At 47.0% G+C, this 27,152-nt stretch overlaps 1 protein-coding gene across 1 annotated transcript in view; it reads right to left on the bottom strand.

Moving 5' to 3' along the window:
- zgc:110329 (uncharacterized protein LOC550500 homolog) overlaps positions 1-27,152 on the bottom strand; it is a 213,665-nt gene that overhangs the window by 161,600 nt on the left and 24,913 nt on the right. Inside the window, exon 2 of the mRNA XM_038785594.1 lies at positions 9,225-9,410. Coding sequence (XP_038641522.1) covers positions 9,225-9,410 — 186 coding nt within the window. The remainder of the gene's footprint in view (positions 1-9,224; positions 9,411-27,152) is intronic.

The following is a 27,152-nucleotide window of genomic DNA, read 5'->3' as shown; positions in this document are numbered from 1 at the left end:
GATCACAACAAAACTGAGGAGTTGAGAAATAGGCCACAGCTTATAAAGAGGGAAGGAAATCAAAAGATTTTTCTGTTCATAGAGGGGGGGTGGGGTGGAGAATGGCGACGGGATGAGAGAAGAAAGCAGTTACCCTCTCCTGTCCATAACGCAAGAGACAGAAAGAGACAAGCGGTGACCAGTTGTTTTTGGATGTATGCAGTCATGCCCTTAGTATATGTCAATTAGTTGGGTTTAGCAACACAAAGCATCATTTGAAACACAAAATGTAGTTAATAGTAAGGAAGATGTACACTTCAGCATGGCATAAAGATGTTAGTGAAATAAGGCAGACGCATAGAAAATGAATTTTATTGCAGTGAAGTGTGAAGTGATTCATTTCACTGGGAAGAATGAGGATAGACAATATGAACAAAATGGTACAAGAGCACGTCAAAATAGAGAGATGTGCAGTGAGTGCATATAAATCTTTGAAAAAGCAAAGCCTCAAAGAGAAGTTCAAAATCATTTGGGATCATTGACTTTATAAATGAAGGAATAAAATTCAAAAGCGAGTTATTCTAAACCTTTGTAGATCACTGGAGTGAGAGTTGAACCCACAACCTTCTGACTCTGAAATAAGAAAGCACTTCGACTGTGAAATGTGTCACAGTCAAACTGGAGCCAATGTCCCATTATCCATCAACTAGATAGTGGGTAGGAGTGAGGGCTGATTTATAAGAGTGAGCTGTCTGCTTGTGTGTGTTTCAGGGGCATGTTCTATGTGCTGATGATGATTTTTCTTATGCAAGAGGGTGGCACAGTGTCACGGTGATTAGCACCGCTGCCTCACAGCATGAGGGACCCGAGATCAATGCGGCCTGGGTGACTGCGTGGGTTTGCGTTCAACCCGTGACTGGGTGGGTTTTCTCCGGGTGCTCCGGTTTCCTCCCGCAGTCCAAAGATGTGCAAGTTAGGTGGACTGACCATGCTAAATTGCTCCTTAGTGTCCAAAAGATTAGGTGGTGTTACTGGGTTACAGGGATAGGATGGGAGGCATAGGCCGAGGTAGGGTGCTCTTTCAGAGGGTCGGTACAGGCTCCATGGGCCGAATGGTCTCCTTCTGCACAGCAGGGAGTCTAAGAACTTCAGGGTGAAAATTTGGCACACTGAATTGCAAACATGTTCAACTCTGGTGACTTTTACTGCGTTAATTATTTAAATTACACGGGAAATTTTAAACTTAGGGTGAGGCAACGTTGTTAACAAAATTTGCTGACCCCAGGACTCACAGTTGGATGACAAGTGTTAACAAAGTTACGTGTGCCTCCAACCCTGCTCCATGTGGGTGGATGTATATGCCATAGTGGGAAAATCTACTTCCGTGTATAAGGAAAGGGATCCCTCTCTCTATGCTTCCCACGCTGACTAACCTGTAGTGGCAGGCACTTCCACCAGTGAAACAACGCGGCCCCAAAGCCCCTCTGCCGAGCTGACTCCTAGCAAATTTCCAATCTCTGGGAAACAAGCTTGACGAACTTAAAGCCAGACTCACTTTTCAAAGAGAACTAAAGGACTGCTGTGTGCTCTGTTTCACGGAGACATGGCTCACTCCTGCTTCACCAGACTGTGCCCTACAACCAGAGGGCTTCTCAATCCACCGAATGGACCATACAGCGGCCTCAGGTAAGGCTAGGGGAGGTGGGGTCTGCCTCCTAATCAACACCTCCTGATGCCTCGATGTAGCAACATTGGTGAGTTTCTGCTCCCAGTACCTAGAATACCTGACGCTAAAATATCGCCCCGTCTACCTCCCGCGGGAGTTCAGCTCCGTTATCCTGACGGCAGCTTACATCCCACCCCATGCGGACGTGAAAATCGCGCTGGACGAAATATACACCACCACAAATAACCTTGAATCGAACCATCCCGAGGCCTTGTTTATCGTGGCCGGAGACTTCAATCAGGTCAAGCTTAAGAGCGTACCACCAAGTTACCACCAACACGTCACCTGTTCCACCAGAGGCTCAAACATCCTGGACCACTGCTACACAAATATCAAACATGCCTCTCACTCTATCACCCGCCCACACTTTGGCAAATCTGACCACAAGTCTGTGCTCCTGCTCCCGGCTTATCAGCAAAAATGGAAGCGGGAGAATCCGTCAAAGAAAGTCGTGCAATGTTGGTCTGAGGAAACTGGATGACCTCCTACGGGGCTGCTTAGAGTCAGTGGACTGGTCAGTATTTAAAAAGTCTGCGACCAGCCTGAACGAGTACACCACTACAGTAACTAACTTCATTAGTAAGTGTGTAGAAGAGTGTGTGCCAAAGAAGCAAATCCGCGTGTTTGCCAACCGGAAACCCTGGATCAACAGGACTGCTTGCTGAAGTCTAGGTCTGCGGCGTTTCAGGCAGGCGACCCTGTCCTATACAAGAAAGCAGATATAATCTAAGCAAATCCATCAAAGTTGCCAAAAGACAGTACCAGGCCAAGCTTGAGTCGCCAGCTAGCCCCACGACGGGCTACAAGATGAAGGCATGCAAAATCGCCAGCTCCAACGCCATCCCCCCCCCCCCCCATCCCCCCTCGATCCCCTCCCCTCCTGATGAGCTCCACACATTCTATGCCCGCTTTGAGCAAGAGGTCAGCGAGAGCACGCCCTCCACCCTGGAAGCCTCGGGTGACCTTGTATCTGAGGTCACTATTTCAGATGTCACAGCAGTCTTCTCGAAGGTCAACCCACGGAAAGCCACTGGCCCTGATGAACATTCAGGTCTTGCGGGGATCAGCTGGCGGGGGTATTCGCAGACATCTTCGACCTCTTTTTACAACAATCTGAGGTCCCTATCTGCTTCAAGACGATGACGATCATCCCTGTACCAAAGACAATCCAAGCAGCGTGCCCTTAATGTCTATCGTCCAGTGGCTCTGACATCCATCAGCATGAAGTGCTTCGAAAGGTTAGTCATGACACGAATGAACTCCAGCCTCCCGGATTGCCTTGATCCACTACAGTTCGCAATCACAGCTTCACAGCTCCAGGATCCCAGGTTCGATTCCGGCTTGGGTCACTGTCTGTGCGGAGTCTGCACATCCTCCCCGTGTGTGCGTGGGTTTCCTCCGGGTGCTCCGGTTTCCTCCCATAGTCCAAAGATGTGGCAGGTTAGGTGGATTGTCCATGATAAATTGCCCTTAGTGTCCAAAATTGCCCTTAGTGTTGGGTGGGGTTACTGGGTTATGGGGATAGGGTGGAGGTGTTAACCTTGGGTAGGGTGCTCTTTTCAAGAGCCGGTGCAGACCCGATGGGCCGAATGGCCTCCTTCTGCACTGTAAATTCTATGAAAAATACTTGTCACTGTATACTCCTGCATGTGACAATAAGAAATCAAATCAAACCATTTATTTTGGCTCAAATGGCTGGAAACGACTCATTGCTTGGGGTCAACATCTCTATCAATCAGTGTGAATATTTGACTTGAAATCTGGGATGATCCCGCCCACACAAAAAAACAGACCGAGGATGCTCGCCCTGCTGAATGACTGGTCCAATTCATCACCGTAATACTCAAATCCCGGGCCTGAACTGATCTATTAGTTTTGTTCCACATCACTTTGACAGATAACTTCATTAAGTTGCCTCTGAGGGACTGACCTGACGACTGTGGCTGAACACAGATGTATTACTTACCTAAATTTAACTTCATCAAGGACGGGAGACAGCTTGTGGCAGGAAAAGGTGAAGGAAAAAAAACAAACCTGACCCAGAAGCTTGCCTGATACCAACTTCTCAGCTGCCCTTCCTTCCCATGTTGCAGCTTCCTCTCCAGTTTGTTGCCAAACATTTGCTCAAATGGCAAAATACCAAGGTTTATGCTGAAAATTCATTGGCATCACCACAGCCTTCAACTGTGTTGTGTGAAAAGAGAGGTTGCATTTAAATAATGCCTCTCATAACCTCAAAACAGCCAACCGACCAGTGCTGAAGAGTCACCACTGTTCTAAAGTGGGATATGTGACAGGCAATTTTCATTCAGCAGAGTCCGACAGGGAGCAATGTGATAATGGCTGATATTGTTGTTGGTTGAGCGATGGCTAGGACATCAGGACAACTTCCATATTCCGCTTCAAAATTGTGTCATGGGATCGATTGCATTTACCTGAGAGGGGAGGTTGATTTCAGTGGAAATTACCATCAATTGCGATGCAAAAAGGGCTGCTGACTCCTTGTCACACAAGGGCAAAAGTATCCCCAGTGGATCAGCATTTATACCCTGGTCTCAGAGCTGAAAGACCAGAATTCAGCACATTGAATCATCCCTTGATATCTCTCCGGGCATAGAGCAATTTGTTTCCCAGTGAGGGTCATCAAGAACATCATAGGTTTCGAATTACAGGTAGAAAAATCACCCACTAAAAGACCTCGCGTTCTGCCGAGAGCACTTCCTTGTTTGATTGACAGGGCCAATGATCTGATCAGCTCTGTTTTGCCTGGGAATAGTGCTTTCACTATCTGCAGCCCCCTAAACGCTCATATCCCCGAGTTATATAACTATTCAAAGGTGGGGCCCATCTGTGTTTTCTGCGAACCCTATTAACGAACATTAACTGATACTTTGCTGGCCTCCCCACTTATCGCCCCCTGACACAGGGTTCCAAATCTTTTGCACGCCTGCTCGCTGAAATACTGCGCTGGAGAGCAAAACCTCCGCTGGGTGGTCAGATCATCAGGAGAGCCATCAACCTATCAGCTCAAGTTTTAAAAAACTGAATTTAGAGTATCCAATTCTTTTTTTTCCAATTAAGGGGCAATTCAGCGTGGCCAATCCTCCTACCCTGCACATCGTTGGGTTGTGGGGGGTGAAACCCACGCAAACACGGAGAGAATGTGCAAACTCCACACAGACAGTGACCCGGGGCTGGGATTGAACCCGGGTCCTCAGCGCCGTGGGGCAGCAGTGCTAACCACTGCGCCAACGTGCCGCTCAAGTTAACTGAACTTATCAGAAAAAGTTAGGAAATCTGCAGGAATTGCCACATGAACATATAACAACCCTGAATAAGATGATCAGAATGCAAAGGAACACTTACCATTCAGAAGCAGTTCATTCACACTTAAATTCATAAAAGTCTCACAAAGGAACCTGACGATTAATTCTGCACAAATGACACTTGGACTAAATGCCCCATTTATTTCCACGGCAACCACTTTAATTGAAATCATTTTCACCATGATCACAAAGGCTGTGCTAATGTTGTGATTTTATATCAATTTTTTCATCCTTTCACTTTATCTTATTACCTGGATAGTAAATGACCCCAACTTGGACGTTTCTATGGTTCCACGATGGCAGAAAAATAACCCTGCTTATGATTCCTTGATGGGAACTGGCACCCAAGTCTCTGAGAACCAATGCTCATATTTATTCTGTACTCATTTGCAGCATGGCACATTCAAAGTTGACTGCAAGTCGGCAGGATGGTTCAGTGGGGTCACTGTGTCGTGAGCTCTTCCTGGTTTGATTGACAGGGTCAATTATCTAATCAGCTCCGTTTTGCCTAGGAATAGTGCAGCCCCCGAAATGCTCACCATCCCCTAGTCCTATAACTATTCAAAGGGGGGGAGGTGCAATTGCCCACCCGTGTTTTCTGCGAACCCTATTCACGTACATTAACTGATACTTTGCTGGCCTCCCCACTTATCGCCCCCGACACAGGGTTCCAACTCTCTTGCATGCCTGCTCACTGAAATATTGCACGAGTGCGAGGAAGCGTGTCCTTTGACTTTTCGCATAATTTCACACATTTCTGGCTTGGGCACCCGAGCAATGTAAAACTCTGGCCTTGTATTTCTTTATTTTATAAATTTAGAGTACGCAATTCATTTTTGCCAAATAAGGGGCAATTTAGCGTGGACAATCCACCTAGCCTGCACATCTTGGGGTTGTGGGGACGAAACCCACACAAACACGGGGAGAATGTGCAAACTCCACACAGACAGTGACCCAGAGCAGGGATCGAACTTGTGACCTAGGTACCGTGAGGCAGCAGGGTTAATCCACTGCGCCACCGTGCTGCCCCCTGGCCTTGTATTTCGACAGCATCTGTAGCGATCTCAGGATATCGCAAAACCCTTCACAGTCAATGGAATACTTCTGAATTGAAGTCACTGTTGCAACGTAGAAAATGCAGCCGCCAATCTGCACACAGCAAGGTCCCACAAGGGCCAATTTGACAATAACTAGGTTTTTTTTAGTGATATTAGTGATATGAGAAATAAATAGTGACCAGGACACTAGAGAGTATTCCCTTTTGAAATAGCGCCATGGAGTTTTTTTTACTTGTCACGGTACGCTCACAGGTGAGTTTTGGGATGAGAAGGATGAAGGACAAGAATTGGAAAAGAAAACAAGTGTAATAACCGTCTCGAGACCCACGGCGATGACCTGATTGATCTCCCAGTGGAAGTCGTGGAATACAAGTTCCCCAGCTAATGGGCAGAGGGGCCATCAGCTGGAGCTATAGAATCAACCCTTAAAAGCCGGCACGGCTTGGGACTGGCATGATCGGTAGTCCCGGTTGGGACCAATGTCCTGTGTGCCATGCTGCGGCATTGCCATATGGCTCAAAGTAAACTGCCGTTTTGATTCACCTTCTTGGGTCCCCTGAGCCTTTATAACAAGGGAATGGTTAACACCTTTCTTGATGGTCCCTGTAGTCATGGTGTGTGCTTTTGGTGTGCTCTCCCTCTCTGCCATTTGCTCTCCTCAAGACACACAAGGGCATTCAACTTTGGGAGCTTTAAGATTCTCATACTTGTTTTCAAAGCCTTTCCCCCTTCCCTACCTCTGTGAGCTTCTCCAGTCCTACAGCCCTCTGTGATCTCTAATTTTGAACTATTTGCAGACTGATTTTCATCACTTCAGCACTGGTGGTCATACCTTCAGCTGCAGCCTGGAATTCCCTCCTTAAACCTGTCCACCTTTCCACCTCCTTCTTTACGAGGTTCCTTGAAACATGTCTATTTGACTAAGCGACCCATCCTAATATCCCTTCACAGGGCTCCTGCGAAGGCTCTTGGGATGGTTTACAATATTAGAGGTGTGATATAAATGTAAGTTGCTGTTGAATATTCTGCTGATACCAAATGTTCGGGATTAATCATGAATGACGCCTTGAACAAACACTCCGAAAACATTCTTACGATCTGTGCACTGTACTCCCAGCCAGAAAATTTGAAGGATGATCAAAGTGTGTCGAATGTGTGATGGGATACATATAGTCCTTCGGTGCAGGCAATAGTAAGGACTGGTCACACTCAGGCAGGTTTCGTTTCCCGATCACTCTAGGCGGATCAACTCTTGTGTGACCCTTCAAATAATTCAGATTGTTCAATGCATCAAAAAATAATTAGATACGGACTGGCAGGAACTGCTTCTGAAAGGTTTTTAATCCTCAAAATCCCATTGGGGTCGTCACCTGCTCTTATTTCAGTAAAATGAATCGTCTACATCCACATTCACCCATCCTCTCCAAATGACCTCAAGGGCACTACAACTGGCCAAATGCCAACATGCAAATGGAAAGACAGAATTATTGTCTGCCAAGCTATTGTTGGAATGTAAAGGGCACACTGGGGGTGGGATGTGGGCCTTGTTCCGTTCTACTAGAGCACAATGAAGAGACTAGGGCTATAATTAACCTTGGCAGATTCATCTACTGAATGCAATACAAACATATAAACATGCCCTTGAACCGCCGAGGTACAAAGATAAAAAAACTCACAAGTAGATGCTATTCACACAGTAAACAGAAGAGAAAACATCCTCGAGAGCAAACAATATGCCAATGTGATTGACAGATCACTTTAAATTAAAAATAGGCCCACGCAATATCAGACGTGCCGTTTCTGCTCCTGCCAATGAGAGACAGCTGGATTTAACCCACACAAGGACAACACAGCTCATCTTGTACACATTAACTCTCCCAGCCTGGTATCTAACTGCACTTTTAAACACCCAAAGCCTTGCTTCCCATTATCTGGCAAGTTGCTCCAAACATGATCACTTCTTGAGTAACAAAATTCTTTCTGGTGCCACTTGTGTATTGAGTTTTCATACCTTTAATCTAATTATTTGTAAAGTGACCTGAGTCTACCTTTCGCTCTACCTCTATATTCAGGCAATCCTGCCTTGCAGTTTGAATCTTGTTTTGTGTTCAAGGTTTCAATTCCTCAGCCTGGAATTCTAATGGTGCTGCACCTGGGACAGTACCACAGTGGGTAGCACTGTTGCTTCACAGTGCCAGGTCCCAGGTTGTTTCCCGCTTGGGTCACTGTCTGTGCGGGGTCTGCATGTTCTCCCCGTGTTTGCATGTGTTTCGTCCGGGTGCTCCGGTTTCCTCCCACAAGTCCCAAAAGATGTCTTGTTGGGTAATTTGGACACTCTGAATTCTCCTTCAGTATACCCGAACAAACGCCGGAGTGTGATGACTGGGGGATTTTCACCAGTAACTTTATTGCGGTGTTAACGTAAGCCTACTTGTGACACTAATAAAGATTATTCTAGGAGAGAGATTTACCTGCTGTTCAGAGTCAAGCCATGAGCTGCTTCTCACTACTGCTCCTCCCCCTCACTCTCAACCACTACATTGAACTCCTCCTCCCTCTCCTGCTCCTCCCTCCTGATCACTGTCACCCCCTTCTCCCAATCTCTCCCTTGCCCCCTCCAGCTGATCACTCCTTCCACCCATTCTGTTTCTTGTCACTGCCTCGCTCCCCAGCGACTCCCTACAACCTCTTACATGTCACTGCTTCCCATCCTCCTGATCACTGCTGATTGCTCCCCTCTTTTGCAAAGAGCTACCTGAGGGACACTGGCAGGAACTGGAAATGCTCCACGTAGCACAGTGGTTAGCACTGTTGCCTCACAGTGTCAGGGTCCCAGGTTCGATTCCCGGCTTGGGTCAGTCGGTGCGGAATCTGCATTTTCTCCCCGAAAGACGTGCTCGTTAGATGAATTGGACATTCTGAATTCTCCCTCCGTGTGCCCGAACAGGTGCCGGAATGTGGCGACTAGGGGATTTCACAGTAACTTCATTGCAGTGTTAATGTAAGCCTACTTGTGACAATAAAGATGATGATTATTATTATTCCGGCAATGAGCTGCCTGGAGGCACCCGACAGAGTTTATCTGGCAGGTTGCTGTCAGCCAAAAGCATTTAGTTGTTTTAATAAGGGACTCACCACTTTAAGCAGCAACCTGTTGTCTCGGAGAGCTCCAACCATGCCAGCAAAGGAGACTGTAAACATGCTCACACCAAGCAGCAACAGGATGACGGCCGGAGCAATAAAGAAGCTGTCCATTGTCTTATTCTGCTGCCTTTCCACTTCTGCGTAAATGGCAATACACAAGATGAGAAGTCCCACCAGCTGCAAAAAAGCATTAAAAAAAAAATCGATTACAATCAGGGCATTGCTTACCAGGGAAGAACTAAAATTCATTCAAAGTGGCTTCACAGGAAGACTTTTTCCTGCAGGCCAAAACAAATTCTGCAGGACATGTTCCCCTTGAAGATGAAGCATGAGGATTGCATCCTGTTGGTTGTTGGCTGTGCACTCCTGCACCAGGTCATTCATTCCCAGCTGTTGAATCTCCCCCCCCCAACATAGCAAGCTCACAAACTGCTCACTCCCACCAGTCTCAGCGGATCCAGGCTATAACCTCTCAGCTTGTTCTGGCTGGGAATTATTGAATGTATTGGAAAAGCAGGCAGCTCAAAGCCGGAGCACCTCAGGCCCTCATTTGAGAAGTGAATGAAAACTTGGCATGCAGATCATAGAAAGAGTGAAAAAGCCCCACAGTTATTGAGGCAGTCAATATTAGACACCAAAATCACCACACACGTCCTCCGCCCTATGTTGTTGCTGAAATAGCTGTCTGTCCCAAACATACTTTGAAATTATCCAGAAAACACACGGCATTGAGGCTTGGGAGGACTTGCTGCCCTGCTTCAGATGGTGACATTGGGTCTGGCTCTGACATCTCATCCAAATATCCTGAGCTCCCTCAGCGACCCTGGCTACACGTGGTCAACACCTGGAGTAGAACTGGAGTGCAAAACCTTCTGAGTCAGAAGTGAGAATATTTACCAATTGCACTGAGCTAACAATCAGAGCGATTTCGTCATCGACCATGAAAGCTTAACTCTGTTTCCGTGTCAGCAGACACTGCCAAGCCGGCTGAGTATTTCTATCATTTGCTTTTTAATTTCAGATTTCCAATCGCTACTGTATTTTTATTGATATTACTTAGAGAATAGTTTTTTTTTCTATAAATTTAGAGTACCCAATTCTTTTTTTCCAAGGCCCATCTACCAACCCTGCACATCTTGTGGGGGCGAAACGCACACAAACACAGGGAGACTGTGCAAACTCCACACGGACAGTGACCCAGAGCCCGGATCGAACCCGGGACATCGGCGCCATTGCTAACCACTGCGCCACCGTGCTGCCCCTACTTAGAGAATAGTTGAAGAGGTGATCAGATGGAGGTGTTTCGGATGATTAAAAGATGTGATAGGGTCAATAAGCCAACATCCCTCTAAGGGAGAATCATAGAATTCACAGTGCAGAAGGAGGCCATTTGGCCCGTCATGTTTGCACTGGCCCTTTGAACGAGCACCGTCCTTAAGCCCATACCTCCAAGCTAGCCCCGTAACCCCACCTGACCTTTTTGGACACCAAGGGCAATTTTAGCATGTCCAATCCACCTAACCTGCACATCTTTGGACTGTGGGAGGAAACCGGAGCCCCCGGAGGAAACCCACGCACACACGGGGAGGACGTGCAGACTCCGCACAGATAGTGACCCAAGCCGGGAATCTAACCTGGGATCCTGGAGCTGTGAAGCAACAGTGCTAACCACTGTGCTAACGGGTCCCCGCACTCTGGGGAGCCCAGATCATAACGGCGTAAACTGTAAATTAGAGTCAGGCCACTCAGTAGTGCCATCAGGAAGCATCCTCACACGAAGGCTGGGATTTTCCGGTCCTTCCCACTGGTGGGATCTTCCGTGTGGCAGGTTAATCGCCGATGTGGCTGGCGAAGAATGCAAATGGTCGATGACTTTGGAGAAACGGGAAGATCCTGCTGGAGCTGATGGCCAGGCGCCACCGCGACCAGGAAACCCACCGCGGGAGGGGGGCCCACCAGGAAACCCACCGCGGGAGGTGGGGGGGGGGGGGGGCCCACCAGGAAACCCACCGCGGGAGGGGGCAGCTACCAGGAAACCCACCGCGGGAGGGGGGCAGCTACCAGGAAACCCACCGTGGGAGGGGGGCAGCTACCAGGAAACCCACCGCGGGAGGGGGGCGGCTACCAGGAAACCCACCGCGGGAGGGGGCAGCTACCAGGAAACCCACCGCGGGAGGGGGGCGGCTACCAGGAAACCCACCGCAGGAGGGGGGCAGCGACCAGGAAACCCACCGCGGGAGGGGCGCGGCCAACAGAAAACCTCTGCCTCTGAGGATGGACACAGGGAAATGAGTAATCATGTTATATGGGAGAAAGGGGGCAGCACGGTAGCATGGTGGTTAGCATAAATGCTTCACAGCTCCAGGGTCCCAGGTTCGATTCCGGCTTGGGTCACTGTCTGTGCGGAGTCTGCACGTCCTCCCCGTGTGTGCGTGGGTTTCCTCCGGGTGCTCCGGTTTCCTCCCACAGTCCAAAGATGTGCGGGTTAGGTGGATTGGCCATGATAAATTGCCCGTAGTGTCCTAAAAAGTAAGGTTAGGGGGGCGTTGTTGGGTTACGGGTATAGAGTGGATACGTGGGTTTGAGTAGGGTGATCATTGCTCGGCACAACATTGAGGGCCGAAGGGCCTGTTCTGTGCTGTACTGTTCTATTCTATTCTAAAGGAGTGATTTGATGACAAAGGACACAATAGTGCAAGGAAAAGGGATATGCAAGGAGACAAGAAACAAAAGATGAGATTAAATAAACAGTAAATAGTTCCAGCAGCGCAGTAGAGGGAAAGGGAAGAATGGGAAATCTAGCAAACAGAAAATGCCGAACAACTGCTGAACCTCAAATATCTTCCAGCCAGAACTGCCGAGTGTTTTACAGTGCTTTCTGTTATTTGATTTCTGATTTCCAGAAATGGGCCTGTATTTTTGTGTTGCGTGTGACTTAGGAGTCCTCGAGCAACTGGAATATGCTTTACACAGCTGGAGTAAAAACCTCTCCTCGAGGAGCAGAAGGAGTAAGGAAATGAAGAGCACTATTTTCACCCTTGTCCATTCAATTCAAGAAAAGTGATTTATAATTCACTCTACCAAGGAAGCCGTAAGGAGGGGCTGGGATCCAACCCTGTTATCTACTCAGATTTTCATGGACACTTTTCCTTTAAAATTGCACAAGAATAATCGCTTCTCAGCCTTCTGGCTAAGATGAGCATGAGGTCAGGGGTAATGCCTGGATCTCGTATGTCTCCCTTGTGGGGACCATGAATTGGATTCTCTTCACCCAAAAGACTCAAAGAGGGCGGTAAACACAAAAATACTTAAGTTTGCTGAGGGAGGATTCCTCATACAAATTCCGAGGCGGGTGGGCCTCATTACTCACTGCAGCTCAAATGTGTACCATCATTACAGAACACCTCTTGCAAATGCTTCAAGGTGCACAAACTGTCCAAGATGTTGCTTCACTTTTCCCTTGAGAAGGGCCATTCGGTTTCTTCTTGGCATCAGGTGCTTTCTGTTCAGATTTACTTGGCATCCATCACACTCATTAACAGTCATTTGTGTGCACAGAGTGAAAAAGAAATGGGCCTGATTAGTTCTGAACCCATCTGTAAACTTCCAATCTCAAAACTAAGACATAAAAGCATTACTGTGAAGGGAAAATCAGAACTAACAAGCGCCAATCCGCTGAGAGCTTTAGCTGTGAAAGTCTCTCACTTGCGCTGCTTTCAAGCTGGGTAATTGATAGTCCACACTGTGACCTCTCTCTATGTGTCTCCAATTATTCTTTTGATATTCTCCATCATAATTGTGTTTTGCTCATTTTTTTCCTAGCCACAGAAGGTGCTAGGTATTGGCTCCGTTAACCCCTGACAGTTCTAATACCTCTTTCCATATGATCTTAGGTAGCAAGAGTTTTTCTTCAAACTGCAAGTAAGCACAGTCCTAGTCTTCCTCAACATCCACCTGCTGAGGGGCAAAAATGTTATTCACAGATTCATGGAATGCTACATCGTAAAAGAATGCAATTCCACCCTTCCTGCCTGTTGTGGTTCTTTCGTAGAGCTATCCAACTAGTTCTGTTGCCCTGTTTTCTTTCTCTGTAGCCCTGCCGATGCTTCCCCTTTCTGCCTGTGTATACTGTTATGGGAGAGGTGTTTTCCGAACCCCAAAACGTATCATGGAGTTCAACCAAGCCCCACCTTTAATGGATTGTTGCTTTTGAAGCACACGGCTTGTTCCCCAGGTGTAGTATTATAATTATGGACACGCGGTTTTTAAAACAAAACAACGTTTATTTCATGAACTCAGATTAACCTTTTAAATAAACATTGGATCTCTTAACACCCCTTACTTCAAAGACAACCCCGAAAATAATACAACACTACCCAATCCTGCAAACTGTTCCTTTACACTATTCAAAAGACTTAACAAATCCTTCAAACAGAAGCACATTAGATTTATATGCAATACTGAGACCTTTTTACAATTCCGATTTCACCAAAGGATTAAGAGATAGTCCTTCGTGGCAGAGATCACCAGCAATGCAGCTCACACGCGCTTTCTTCAAACTGAAACTAAAACTCCCAAAAAACAGAAGTGAGCTCAGCTCTCCCCCGCACACCCCCCCCCCCCCACCTCCCCCCCGTGACATCACTTCAGTAATATGATCAGCCTCATCTCTGAAAGGTACATTTCTTAAACATTCAATTCTTAAAGGCACTCTCACATGACAATACAAACATTTGAAAGTCAATATTGAATCTTTAGTCGACTCTTTCAGGCAATGCATTCCAGATTTGGGGCCTCACGGTAGCATGGTGGTTAGCATCAATGCTTCACAGCTCCAGGGTCCCAGGTTCAATTCCCGGCTGGGTCACTGTCTGTGTGGAGTCTGCACGTCCTCCCCGTGTGTGCGTGGGTTTCCTCCCACAGTCCAAAGATGTGCGGGTTAGGTGGATTGGCCATGCTAAATTGCCCGTAGTGTAAGGTTAATGGGGGGATTGTTGGGTTACGGGTATGCAGGTTACGTGGGTTTAAGTGGGGTGATCATTGCTCGGCACAACATCGAGGGCCGAAGGGCCTGTTCTGTGCTGTACTGTTCTATGTTCTATGTTCTAGATCCCAATAGGTCACTGTTTAAAAAACACATTTTCCTCAGGTCGCCTTTGGTTCTTTTCTCAATCACTGTGAATCAGTGTTGCCGAGTAACCAACTCTACATTTTCAGTTCACGATTTCAATACCTCTGTTAAATTCCATCTCAACCTCTGTTCTGAGAAAAACCCTCTGATTCTCCAGACCATCCAAATAACTGAAAGTCCCTCAGCGCTGGTATTATCCTCGTCGTTCTTTCCTGCACCGTCACCAAGACCTTCATATTCTGCCTAAAGTGTGAAACCCAGAATCAAACAACAGGACAAATCAGCGAAGGCCTCAACCAAAAAAGGGCAGCACGGTAGCATGGTGGTTAGCATCAATGCTTCACAGCTCCAGGGTCCCAGGTTCGATTCCCGGCTTGGGTCACTGTCTGTGCGGAGTCTGCACATCCTCCCCGTGAGTGCGTGGGTTTCCTCCGGGTGCTCCGGTTTCCTCCCACAGTCCAAAGATGTGCGGGTTAGGTGGATTGGCCATGCTAAATTGCCCGTAGTGTCCTAAAAAGTAAGGTTAAGGGGGAGTTGTTAGGTTACGGGTATAGGGTGGATACGTGAGTTTGAGTAGGGTGATCATTGCTCGGCACAACATTGAGGGCCGAAGGGCCTGTTCTGTGCTGTACTGTTCTAAATTCTAAAACTTTTGTCAAGTGTTCAGCAGAACTTCTTTTGCTTTTGTGTCTTAATAAAGTCAATAAGGAGACCTTGTGTGGAACTGTCCTCTCAACATGGCCTGTCAACTTCATAGATTTGTATGTATCTTGTCATCTGAGAGTACCTTTAAGAAATTAATGTTTAAGCAATGTACCTTTAAGAAAATAGTGATGTTAGAGAGTGGGTGCAGCTGAGCTCAGTTCAGCCATTTTGAAGTTAGTTCTGGGTTTTTAGTTTCAGTTTTGAGACAGCAGCTTGGGTGTGACTGTGTTTTTTGGTGGCTGTGAGCTGCATTGCTGGTGATCCATGAAGAACTATCTCTTAATCCTTTGGTGAAATCTGAATTGTAAAAAGGTCTCAGTATAGAAAATACATCTAATGTGCTTCTGTTTGAAGGATTTGTTCAGACTTTTGGATGTGTAAAGGAACAGTTTGCAGGATTGGGTAGTGTTGTATTATTTTCGGGGTTATCTTTGGAGTAAGGGGTGTTAAGAGATCCAATGTTTATTTAAAAGGTTAATTTGAGTTCATGGAATAAACATTGTTTTGTTTTAAAAACCACGTGCCCATAATTGTAATACCACACCTGAGGAACAAGCCGTGTGCTTCAAAAGCAACAATCCATTAAAGGTGGGGGTTGGTTGAACTCCATGATACATTTTAGGGTTCTAAATACACCTCTCCCATAACAATCTACACAAGTACACAGGTCTCTCTTTTCCTAGACCATCTTTAAAATTGTATTATTTAGTACATCTTTTCTCATTCTTCCTGTCAAATATCTAATGTCACAGTTTCCTGTGTTAAATCCCATCCGTCATGCACCTGCCCTTTCTGCCAATGTGTCCCTCGATATTTACTGCATTTCCATGTCCTGCCTCTGATGAGTTAATTCAGTGTAGATCTGCAATCCAATCAGTTCTGCTCTCTAGGAGACCACATTAGATGATACCTTGACCCACTGTGGAAATGGAGAAAAACAACCGTTACTGAATACCCTTTGCAAGTTTATTTGGTATTAAAAGCGTGAAACGCCAGCAAGCAGCAATGATGAAAATACCTCAGACATTTGACCTCCTGGTTGAAGAAGACGTCACCACAAAGACTGGGGGTGGAAATTTACTTGGAGGAATTCCTGCTCTGCCACTGGACGTGTGTCGGAAACCCCACTGTCGCAGCGTTTTAACCACAATCAGCAAAATGCATAAAATGCAAAGAGTGTGGGCACTTTCAAATACGCCATGTCTGTCATTGGTGGGGTGAAGGAAGGCAGGTGTGGGCAAGAGGCCAGAATTGGAGCCACAAGGGAGGGTTGTCGAACCGGAAGGGAATAGTGGTAGGAAGTAGCATTCGAACATAAGGATGAGAATTTATTCCTGGGGATGAGTACTGGATCTTTGGTTCCGCAAATACTTTTGAGTTAAATTGGCTGGAGCGTAATTCAACTGGCACGGCCCTGTGATATCAGGTTTGGACCATTCAGTGCATCACTTTTTGAAAAGGATTCTTTTTCATCTCCCAGACCACACAGAGTACAAAGTATGTGCTGAGGTGTCCTGACAGCAGTTCAGCCTCTTTCTTTCTTTATATCAGAAATAATTACAGTGAACACATCGCTTGGGGAAATACAATTTCAATCTTCATTGCTTCTTCACAGTGCTAACAAGATGTGTTTATACATTTGATTGTTTCTCAATATCAGCTTCTCCTTGAGGAGCTTTCTCCGTCTCTCTCTACTCCGTGTCTCTCTTCAAAGCAGAGTTTGTGAAAAATCCATTATTTTTGCACATCTGCAGGGAGAAGTATTTTTAATTGAGGACGCAAAGTGTTCCCAACAGCATATTTGGGATTCTGCAAATGAAACTGTCTCCTCTCTGACCAGTTTATGGTTGGGCAACATTCCACTTCGCTGGCCTCTCCCTGCCTTCCCCAGAGCCTTTTCTTCCAAAGAGAAAGTTTTTTCTCCTGCCTGTGATATATATATTACATTCACCCCTGCGGTCTTCTCATTGGACACCCACCCCATGCAGTGCAATGAAGAACAGTGCCTTCCTCCAGTCTCAGAGGACAGTTTGCAGTGTGGCTATGATACTCAGGTCTATCCCACATCTTGTATGGTTTAATTCCCCCAGGCTGCAAACAGACAAGCATCAGAATAGTCACAGCTCCCCGAAATCAGGGGTATGGGTTAGTGACATGGCTGGGTTTCTCAGGCTTGGGAAAATTAAGTTCGGCCCCGAGGGGATCAATGTTTGTTTTAATAAATTTGGATAACCCAATTCATTTTTCCAATTAAGGGGCAATTTAGTGTGGCCAATCCACCTACCCTGCACATCTTTGGGTTGCGGGAGTGAAACCAACCATGCAAACATGGCGAGAATGTGCAAAATCTAGTGACCCAGAGCCGGTATCGAACCTGGGACCTCAGCGCCGTGAGGCTGCAGTGCTACCACTGCGCCACCGTGCTACCCGAGAGGATCAATGTTAGGGTTCATTCGTAGGTGGCAGCCGATTATCGACTTTGTCAGGGAAAACTAAACTGTGAGCAGATTCAATGGTGGGGGGGGGGGGTGTTAGGAAGGAAGGGGGCAGGGAAGTTAGATTATTTTTGTTTGGCTTAGGCAGGACCAGTGAGAGTTGGAGGGGGGTGTCACACACTGAATTATGTTTACATTTGTATTTGTATCTTTTGTTGTTATAAAACCATAAATGCCTGAATAAAATGTTTGTTTAAAAAAAGTATAGTCACAGCTCCGATAAAGAGTGGGTTTGAAGCTTTGAAATACCCCCACCCACTAGCCCCCCCCCCCCCCCCCCCCCCCCCCCCCCCCCAAACAAATACGTCTAACTATTACCATCAGCGACAAGCTGTTTACGGCACAGAGTTGTTCTGAATATTATCAACAATTCAGGGAAGTAGTGTCCTGTATTCAGTACCGCGTACAATTGTAATGACAAATATACTGTCAGCTCACACTAGGATTTCAGCTCGACTAATAAATCAGGGTAAATTGCACAGAGCCATTCGAAAACTCTTGCTGAGGTTGCAGGGATGTTGCAATTAACTCAAACATGTCCTTAAAAACATTCTTTGATTTTTTTTTTTAATAGATAGCAAAGGCCACCCAAGTCATTAAAATCACAGCTTCAGCTAAATAGATTTTGATCCGAAAGTATATGAGCAGAATGTCGATGCAGATTAAGTCAGCCGAGAAAGCTAAGATTGAATGCTCAGCAGGTCATGGAGATGGAGACGATTATTAATCCTTAGGGGATGGAGTCTCAGTGAAGAATGATCATAAGCCATGCCGAAAATGCTGAAGGCTATCAGGATGAGGGACTTGAGTTCCAGGAGTGACTGGAAAAGTTAGAATTGTTCTGCTTGACGTTAAGAAGTTTGAGAGGTGAATAACAAAGAGTTTCTCAAGATGGTGTGTGAGTTAGGTGAATTGGACGTTTTGAATTCTCCCTCGGTGTACCCGAACAGGCGCCGGAATGGGGCAACTGGAGGCTTTTCCCAGTAACTTCATTGCAGCGTTTATGTAAATCCACTTGTGACAATAATAAAGATAAAGATTTTGAAAGAGCAGATCAAGAAGAACTATTCATTTGGCGAGCGAGTCTGTAACCACGTTTAAAGTAATTGGCAACGGTTCTAGAGAGGAGATGAAGTGACATATTTTCACTCCGAGTTCTCAGCCCGAAAAGGCACTGAAGGCTGATTCTAGAAATAATTTTAAAGGAGCGGCAGATAGCTACTTGAGGATGAGGATCTTCAGCACGGTAGCACTGTTGCTTCACAGGCCAGGGTCCCAGGTTCCATTCCCGGCTTGGGTTACTGTCTGTGCGGAGTCTGCATGTTCTGCCTGTGTTTTCTCTGGTTGCTCCGATTTCCTACCACAAGCCCCGAACGATGCGCTGTTAGATGAATGGGACATTCTGGGGAGGATTCTCCGACCCCCCCCCCCCCCCCCCCCCCCCCCCCCCGGCCGGGGGGGAGAATCCCCGGGGGGGGGGGGGGGGGGGGGGGGTGTGAATCCATCCCGCTGCTCCGACGTCAGCTGCCGAATTCTCCGGTGCCAGTTTTCGGGGCGGGGATCACGTCAGGCCGGTCGGGGGCCTTGGCAGCGCCCCCCCCCCCCCCCCCCCCGGCAATTTAGCACACTGTACGGTAGTATGCCTCACGGTAGCATGGTGGTTAGCATCAATGCTTCACAGCTCCAGGGTCCCAGGTTCGATTCCCGGCTTGGGTCACTGTCTGTGCGGAGTCTGCACGTCCTCCCCGCGTGTGCGTGGGTTTCCTCCGGGTGCTCCGGTTTCCTCCCACAGTCCAAAGATGTGCGGGTTAGGTGGATTGGCCATGCTAATTTGCCCGTAGTGTAAGGTTAATGGGGGGATTGTTGGGTTACGGGTATACGGGTTACGTGGGTTTAAGTAGGGTGATCATTGCTCGGCACAACATCGAGGGCCGAAGGGCCTGTTCTGTGCTGTACTGTTCTATGTTCTATGCTAAAGGGACTGTTTAGCACACTGGGCTACATCACTGGCTTTGAAAGCAGACCAAGCAGGCCAGCAGCACGGTTCGATTCCCGTACCAGCCTCCCCGAACAGGCGCCGGAATGTGGCGACTAGGGGCTTTTCACAGTAACTTCACTGAAGCCTACTCGTGACAATAAGCCATTTTCATTTCATTTCAATTCCTCGGGTCCCGATGGGCTGAGCGGCATTCGGTTTCTGGCCCGTCCCACCAACGTGCCACGGTGGGACCTGGCAGTTAAGTTGGCTGGTGCGGTCCTCGGGGGGGATTTAACCCCCTGAGGAGGTCTCCATGGTGGCCTGGCTCGCGATCGGGGCCCACCGATCTGCGGGCGGGCCTGTGCTGTGGGGGCATGTCTTTCTTCCGCGCCAGTCCCAGTAAGGCTCCACCATGGCCGGCGCGGAGATGACACACCCCAGCGCATGCGTCAGACTATGCCAGCCGGTCTGCACATGCGCCGAGCCACGCCAGTGGTTCTGCGCATGCGCTAGCTCGCGCAGTCTCTTCGGCGCCGGCTAGAGCGGTGCCAACCCCTGCAGCGCCGGCCGAGCTCCCGGAAGTGCGGAGAATTCCGCAACTTCTGGTCAATCCGACGGCGGAGTGGTTCACTCCGTTTTTTACGCTGGCATGGGGCCACCTCGCTGATCCAGGAGAATCCCGCCTTCTGAATTCTCCCTCTGTGTACCCAAACAGACGGCAGAGTGTGGCCACTAGAGGATTGTCACAGTAACTTCATTGCACTGTTAATGTAAGTCTACTTGTGACAATAAAGATTATAAAAAATACAATAACGGGTTATGTACAAAAAGCTAAGATGGAGGACTAAGCATGACTGCTCCTTCAAAGAAACACCTCAAGGGATGAATGCTGCAGATTTCTATGATTCTAAAAAAAAGTCATGATTCTATGATTCTAAGCACATTGCAAGACTAGAAGCAGCTGTACAGGTTCAACTTCCAGGTACAACCCCTAGGCAAAGTAAATTTCTTCCACTTACACACTTAATGTGATATGGCATGCATTTATTCGTCACAGTACAGGTGGAAGAACCAAACCATGAACTGTTACTTCCTCCCTGGAATAGGTTCATTTTGAGATGCAGCCATTTGTAAAAGACAGAAACTGAATTTATACAGTCCCTTAATGTGTAACAATGCTCTTCACAGATAAGCCATTATTTCAAAAATATAGGTATTGTTATTATGTCAGGAAATATTGCAATAAACCTGCACACAATGAGCAGGAAATCAGTTTTAGTGATGTTGACTGCGGAGAGATTAATGGGCAGGACACAGAGAACTGCCCCACTTTTTGAGTCGTGTCAAGGGGCCGTTTATACTCGGGATCTCGAGCATACAGCAGTGAAATACCACCTCCAGAACAGGGTGCAAACGCCATGATCTTCTCAGTGCTCACGACTAACACCTCACACACTTTGTTTTCGTAAATTTTAGAGTACCCAATTATTTTTTTCCAATTAAGGAGCAATTTTGCATGGTCAATTCACCTACCCTGTACATCTTTGGGTCGTGGGGGTGAGACCCACGCGGACATGGGGAGAATGTGCAAACTCCACACGGACAGTGATCCGGGGGCGGAATCGAACCTGGGTCCTCGGCATCGTGAGGCAGTAGTGCTAAACACTGCGCCACAGTGCTGCCCCCGCACTTTCTTTCTTGGGGGATACTGCTCCAGGAGGAAGCAGACAGGAATGGGAACCACGGCTACTTGAGTAGACTCCGTAGCCCAGGGGATTTACTACCAAATGTGCAGCCTCCACAGCTGCCCAGCTGTTAGCTCAACACACAGCATAATCCAGGCAGTTTGGTACTAAACCAGGCGGCGTGTGGCTGTAAAGGATGGAAGTTGGTTCTGGTCATGAAACTGAAGAGGAGACGTTGCTGGCCAAGTGAAGACTGGGGAATTAAATCTTTGTGATAACACTGCCAACAACACTGCTTTGAATAGCTCCCTTACTGCTCTGAGATTCCTTCCGAAACTAGGTCTGCTTAACTTTCGAGTTCAATGCTGCCTTTCCACAAGGTGCATTGACCACCTCCTAACAAGTAGCCTTGGTGATAACACACACTCTTTGATTTCTGATTCTGCAGATATGTAAAGAAGGAAAGCATCACAGATTGAGCCTGGGAACAGTTGCTGAGCTTGCCCATTGAGCTGCAACAGCCTCCCAGAGGTTCAGATCGATGAAAAGTAAAAGAATAGTTAATGGGCCAAACTTTCAAAAACACCTAGCCATGGCACAGGGTCAGGGATATGCAGCGTAAGTTGGAGATACCAAGAGGTGGGGAGGGGGGCAAGGTTGGGTACACTAAAGGTGAGTGGAAAGTTGAAGGTGGGTTGTAAGGGAGATGAAGGCAGATGGAGTGTTAATGGCCTCGAGGGGATTAGGGGCAGATGTGAGGAATGAGGGACTGGAGTACAAGGAGGTGGTTACTCGCCGAGCTGCTCGAAGGAGGTCGTTCATTGTCTTACGGCATTGCTAGCCGGTCCTCTTGGTGTGGGAGGCAGCACTCACAGCCTCTGCCACCTCACCCTAGGCCTCATTCAGGATTGCGGGCTTGACTTTTCAGCCCTACCCTGGGGAACAAGTGTCCCACCTCAACATCGTCCAGCACGTGTTCAACGTTCAACCCGAGGAACAATGGAGCAGGTCTTTTAGCAGCCATGTCCTTCGTTGGAATGACAGCCTGTGCTGAGTGGAGGCCTGAAATATTGCTCCATTTTGTCGGGCTCTGAACGCGACTCCTGACCCCAGCTAATCCGAATGGCGCCACGCAGTTACTGCAATTCCCCACCGGTGGCAGCACTTAGTCTCCAGAAGGGAGAGCCCAGACCACAGTGTCTGTTTCAATCACCCGCACCTTCCACAGCCTCACGACCCTCAGTATAAAATCAAAGCTATCCCTGGTCCCGAAATGAAAGTGGGGGGTCGGAGAATTCCGACCCTGGAACACACTGCCTGGGAGAGTGGTAGAGGCGAGTTGCCTCACATCCGTAAAAAAGGTACCTGGATGAGCGCTTGGCACGTCATAACATTCAAGGCTATGGGCCAAGTGCTGGCAAATAGGATTGGGCAGGCACGTCAGGTGTTTTTCATGCGTCGGTGCAGACTCGATGGGCTGAATGGCTTCTTCTCCACTGTATTATTCTGTGATTGTGACTGTGAACCGTGACCTGGGATGTAAAAAAATCAGCCATGAATGTGTAGAGCTTACTCAGGCAGCTTCCACACACAGCGTTAAAAACCATTAAAGTACAGCGAAGCAATAACTTTTTTCTTAAAATCAAATGAGTGCTGGAGAAAAAATTCTGCCTGGGTAGAGGAATTAAGAAGTGTAAAACAGGAAGGCACTTATGGGAGCAGGAGTTTCATTAGTCTGGATCCCCGAGAACTGGAACTTGGCAGCTAGAGATATTTATGCAATAAAAGACACATTGCAGAAGTAACGAAGAAATCTCTCTTTAATTTACTGACAGACCGAATCAACTCGGCAAGATCCCAAAGCTGCAGTTTTTCTATTTTTCTATAACGCGACAATGGAAGCACCATGCCCTCCCCCCTTTTCTAGCACAATTCTGGCAACATCAAGGCAATTTACTCATTCACACCGACTGTGAGCTTTTCTGTGTCAGCAGGCTCTATTCAAACCTTATTTATTCCCCTGAAGCAGATGGGAATTAATCCCCTTTCTTCCCCATGATACTCTTCTTACCAAGAAAGACTGCTTTTTTAAAAAACAGTTGTCCTGGCTCGTTTCGAACTCACGCCCTCAATTCAACTGCGGGGACGAGTATCAGTCAGTCAAAAAAAAAGACACAAGGAAAGCCAGGATTGAAGGAAAGACTCGGAGCTCATTAAGTTCGTCCCTCTGGTGCACTAACTCTCCCACTGGGTTTTGAATCTTTCCGTCTGAATTATTTTGTTTTGCAGATTATTAATCCAAAACCGTTGTGTTTGTATTTCACTTTTTAATCATCTTGTATCATCTGTCTCCGATTTCCTTGATTCACTGATCTGCTGTCCCTTGATTTGAAAAAAACTCTTCTGATCAAATGGAAATGAGGACACAGTTTTAAAAATGCAAATGCATCCAGGGGGGAGGGGGATCTTATAGAAACATTTAAAATTATGAAGGGAATAGATAGGATAGATGTGGGCAGGTTGTTTCCACTGGCGGGTGACAGCAGAACTAGGGGACATAGCCTCAAAATAAGGGGAAGTAGATTTAGGACTGAGTTTAGGAGGAACTTCTTCACCCAAAGGGTTGTGAATCTATGGAATTCCTTGCCCAGCGAAGCAGTTGAGGCTCCTTCATTACATGTTTTTAAGGTAAAGATAGATAATTTTTTGAAGAATAAAGGGATTAAGGGTTATGGTGTTCGGGCCGGAAAGTGGAGCTGAGTCCACAAAAGATCGGCCATGATCTCATTGAATGGCGGGGCAGGCTCGAGGGGCCAGATGGCCTACTCCTGCTCCTAGTTCTTATGTTCAATGAATTTAAGCATCAGGTCATCATTTACGCAGCACATTCATCCTGATGGATGCAGACATTTTAAAACTTGAGCCAATCCCGAGGATGCCTCCAATCACTTGGGAGTAACAGAGCCAGTTTCTGCGAGGGTGACAGGCACTGCCAGTTCTTACTGAGTGGTAATGCCAGCTTCTGGCTGTCAGTACCAGTTTATACCGAGCGGTTGTGTCAGCTTACTGAGTGGTAGGCCTTGCTGAGACCTGGTGCTGTAGGACCAGGGAAAGTGTTCCACATAACCTTAGCAATTCCAAAACTCGTTGTAGCCAACAATTCTCTTTTGAAGTGTAGCCACTACGGTGGAAATTGGAGCCCAATTTCCAGGTACCAGGGATGCAAAACTTCACTTTTGAGGCTAGGTTGGCGATATTGGGACAATTCTCCTTGGAGGGAAGAAGGCGAGGGAGATTCGATAGAAGTGTTTGAATTCATGAGGGGCTGGACAGAGGACAAAGGGCGAAGCTGTTCCCGCTCAGAAAAGAATTAAGAACGCGAGCGCACAGATTTTAAGTGATTTGCAAAAGCAGAAGGTGTGATGGGAGAGCAAGGTTTTTCACACAAGTGGTTCGTGAGCAGGATGCTCTGCCTGGAACTGTGGAGGTGGCAGGTTCCATCGAGGCATTTAAGAGACCATTGGGTGATTACTTAAATAGAAACAACATGCAGGGGTACGGGGGAAAAGGCCAGGGAATGGCACTGAGACATGATGCTCGTTTGGAGAGCCAGTGCAGACATAATGGGCCAAATGGCCTCCTTTTGCACCGTGACAATTCTGAGATGCTGTGAATTTGCACAGAATAAACTCCCACGAACAGCAATAAGCTAAATGGCCGCACCATCTGTTTCCTTCATTGATTAAGGCAAGTGCTATCCATCATGTTTCAGGTAAATGCTGATTTAGATTTTAATCTGAGCCAATCACACTTCATACTTGTAATGTAATAACAACAGTACAGTTAATGTACAATAGTCTGTAATTCCTGTGTCACACTGAATTCCAAGCAAAGTTATTTCTTACAGATAAGTGCCGTCCAAATTACTGGTCCATGCTCAAACTTGAAGCACCAAAGCTGGGAAATTTACAAAGAAAATTAACATTTATAATAAAGCAAAAAACGTAATCCAAATTAGTGTCTTCATTCTTAATGCACTTTTATGCGTGTAGTTTCTCTCCAACTCTGTAAATTATATGGGCTGGAGTTCACAATCTGATTAATACTGCTGTTGGCTGCACTCATTCCTATTACAGGATAAATTGGACAACGCTATTTTGTGTCCAATAGTGCAGTTAAATGTGGAAAGATGCTGTCACTGCGAAGTTGATACTTTACAGGGTATGCAGGTTCACTCCTTGCTGCTAGAAACGGCACTGAAATAAATTCAATGGTGTAGGTTTGGAGAAATGTTATTTACTAGTTATTTACGAAAAACAGCAGCAAAGGTTAGAGCTGGCTTATTTAGGAGTAATGATCATAATGGCAATTACTGCCAAACAACTTCTCTGGCTTTGAAGCCTTGACTTTCCAAAACTGGAGTCTAATTGCCTCAGGAGAAAATTTATAAAAACTAAAAATTATATTTGTTTAATTCTCCTGTCTGTCTGCTTTTTCCCCTCCTGTAACTATCTATTTTTCCCTTATTGTCATAGAATCATAGAATTTACAGTGGAGAAGGAGGCCATTCGGCCCATCGAGTCTGCACCGGCCCTTGGAAAGAGCACCCCATTTAAAGCACACCCAACCTATCCCCTCAACTGATCCAGTTTGAAGGACAAGTTGTCTCCATTCTGAATAATGGGGAACAATCTCCTCACACTCATTGAAACATCACCCCGACAAAGAAGACAAACGCGCATGTGCCCTGATGCACATCCAATAAAGGTGGCGGCCATCAGCCCGAGCCGAACATGAGGAGCTACAGCCCGGCTCGGTACAAACTGGGTCATGTAACTTTTCCGAGGTTTGCGGCTTGCAACAGCTTTACACAACGTTTCCGCCCACTCCCGCAATCTCTCGCTCCCTCCATATTGTTTATCGCCTTTCGGCTCAAATGACTTGTATTTCTTATTATGTTTATATTTAATCGGCGGCACAGTGGCACAGTGGTTAGCATTGCTGCCTCACGGCGCCGAGGTCCCAGGTTCGATCACAGCTCTCGGTCATTGTCCGTGTGGAGTTTGCACATCCTCCCCGTGTTTGCGTGGGTTTCGCCCCCACAACACAAAAGATGTGCAGGGTAGGTGGATTGGCCACGCTAAATTGCCCCTTAATTGGAGGAAATTAATTGGGCTCCAAATTTATTTTTAAAAAGTTTATATTTAATTCAATTTTTGCTTATGATGTAAATGTTAAATACATGCCTCACGGTAGCATGGTGGTTAGCATCAATGCTTCACAGCTCCAGGGTCCCAGGTTCGATTCCCGGCTGGGTCACTGTCTGTGTGGAGTCTGCACGTCCTCCCCGTGTGTGCGTGGGTTTCCTCCGGGTGCTCTGGTTTCCTCCCACAGTCCAAAGATGTGCGGGTTAGGTGGATTGGCCATGCTAAATTGCCCGTAGTGTAAGGTTCATGGGGGGATTGTTGGGATACGGGTTACGTGGGTTTAAGTAGGGTGATTATTGTTCGGCACAACATCGAGGGCCGAAGGGCCTGTTCTGTGCTGTACTGTTCTATGTTCTATGTGTTCAACATATAATTGAAAATTTAATTTATATTTCCTGCCTCATACTTCGAGGTTTACATTCTGCATGGCTGAACGAGGATTTTGCAATCTAACTGGTTGAAGACACTCACTCTTTCTTGGTCTACTCAAATGCCACACACAAGTAGAGCTCCTCAGTACAGGAAGAGATCGGGGCAACATTTTTAAACGCACCCTGATCCCTCGACCCCTCCGATGTTACCCTCGGATCCCCCCCCCCATACCCCCTTATGGACACCCCTGTATGCTTCATTCGATGCCGGTGTTACGTAGTTACATTGTACACCTTGTGTTGCCCAATTATGTATTTTCTTTTCTTCCCTTTTCTTCGCATGTACT

This window comes from Scyliorhinus canicula, chromosome 26, assembly GCF_902713615.1.
Source record: "Scyliorhinus canicula chromosome 26, sScyCan1.1, whole genome shotgun sequence".
NCBI lineage: Eukaryota > Metazoa > Chordata > Chondrichthyes > Carcharhiniformes > Scyliorhinidae > Scyliorhinus > Scyliorhinus canicula.
The sequence above is the reverse complement of the archived record's forward strand: the minus strand, read 5'-3'. Positions and strand labels throughout refer to the sequence as shown.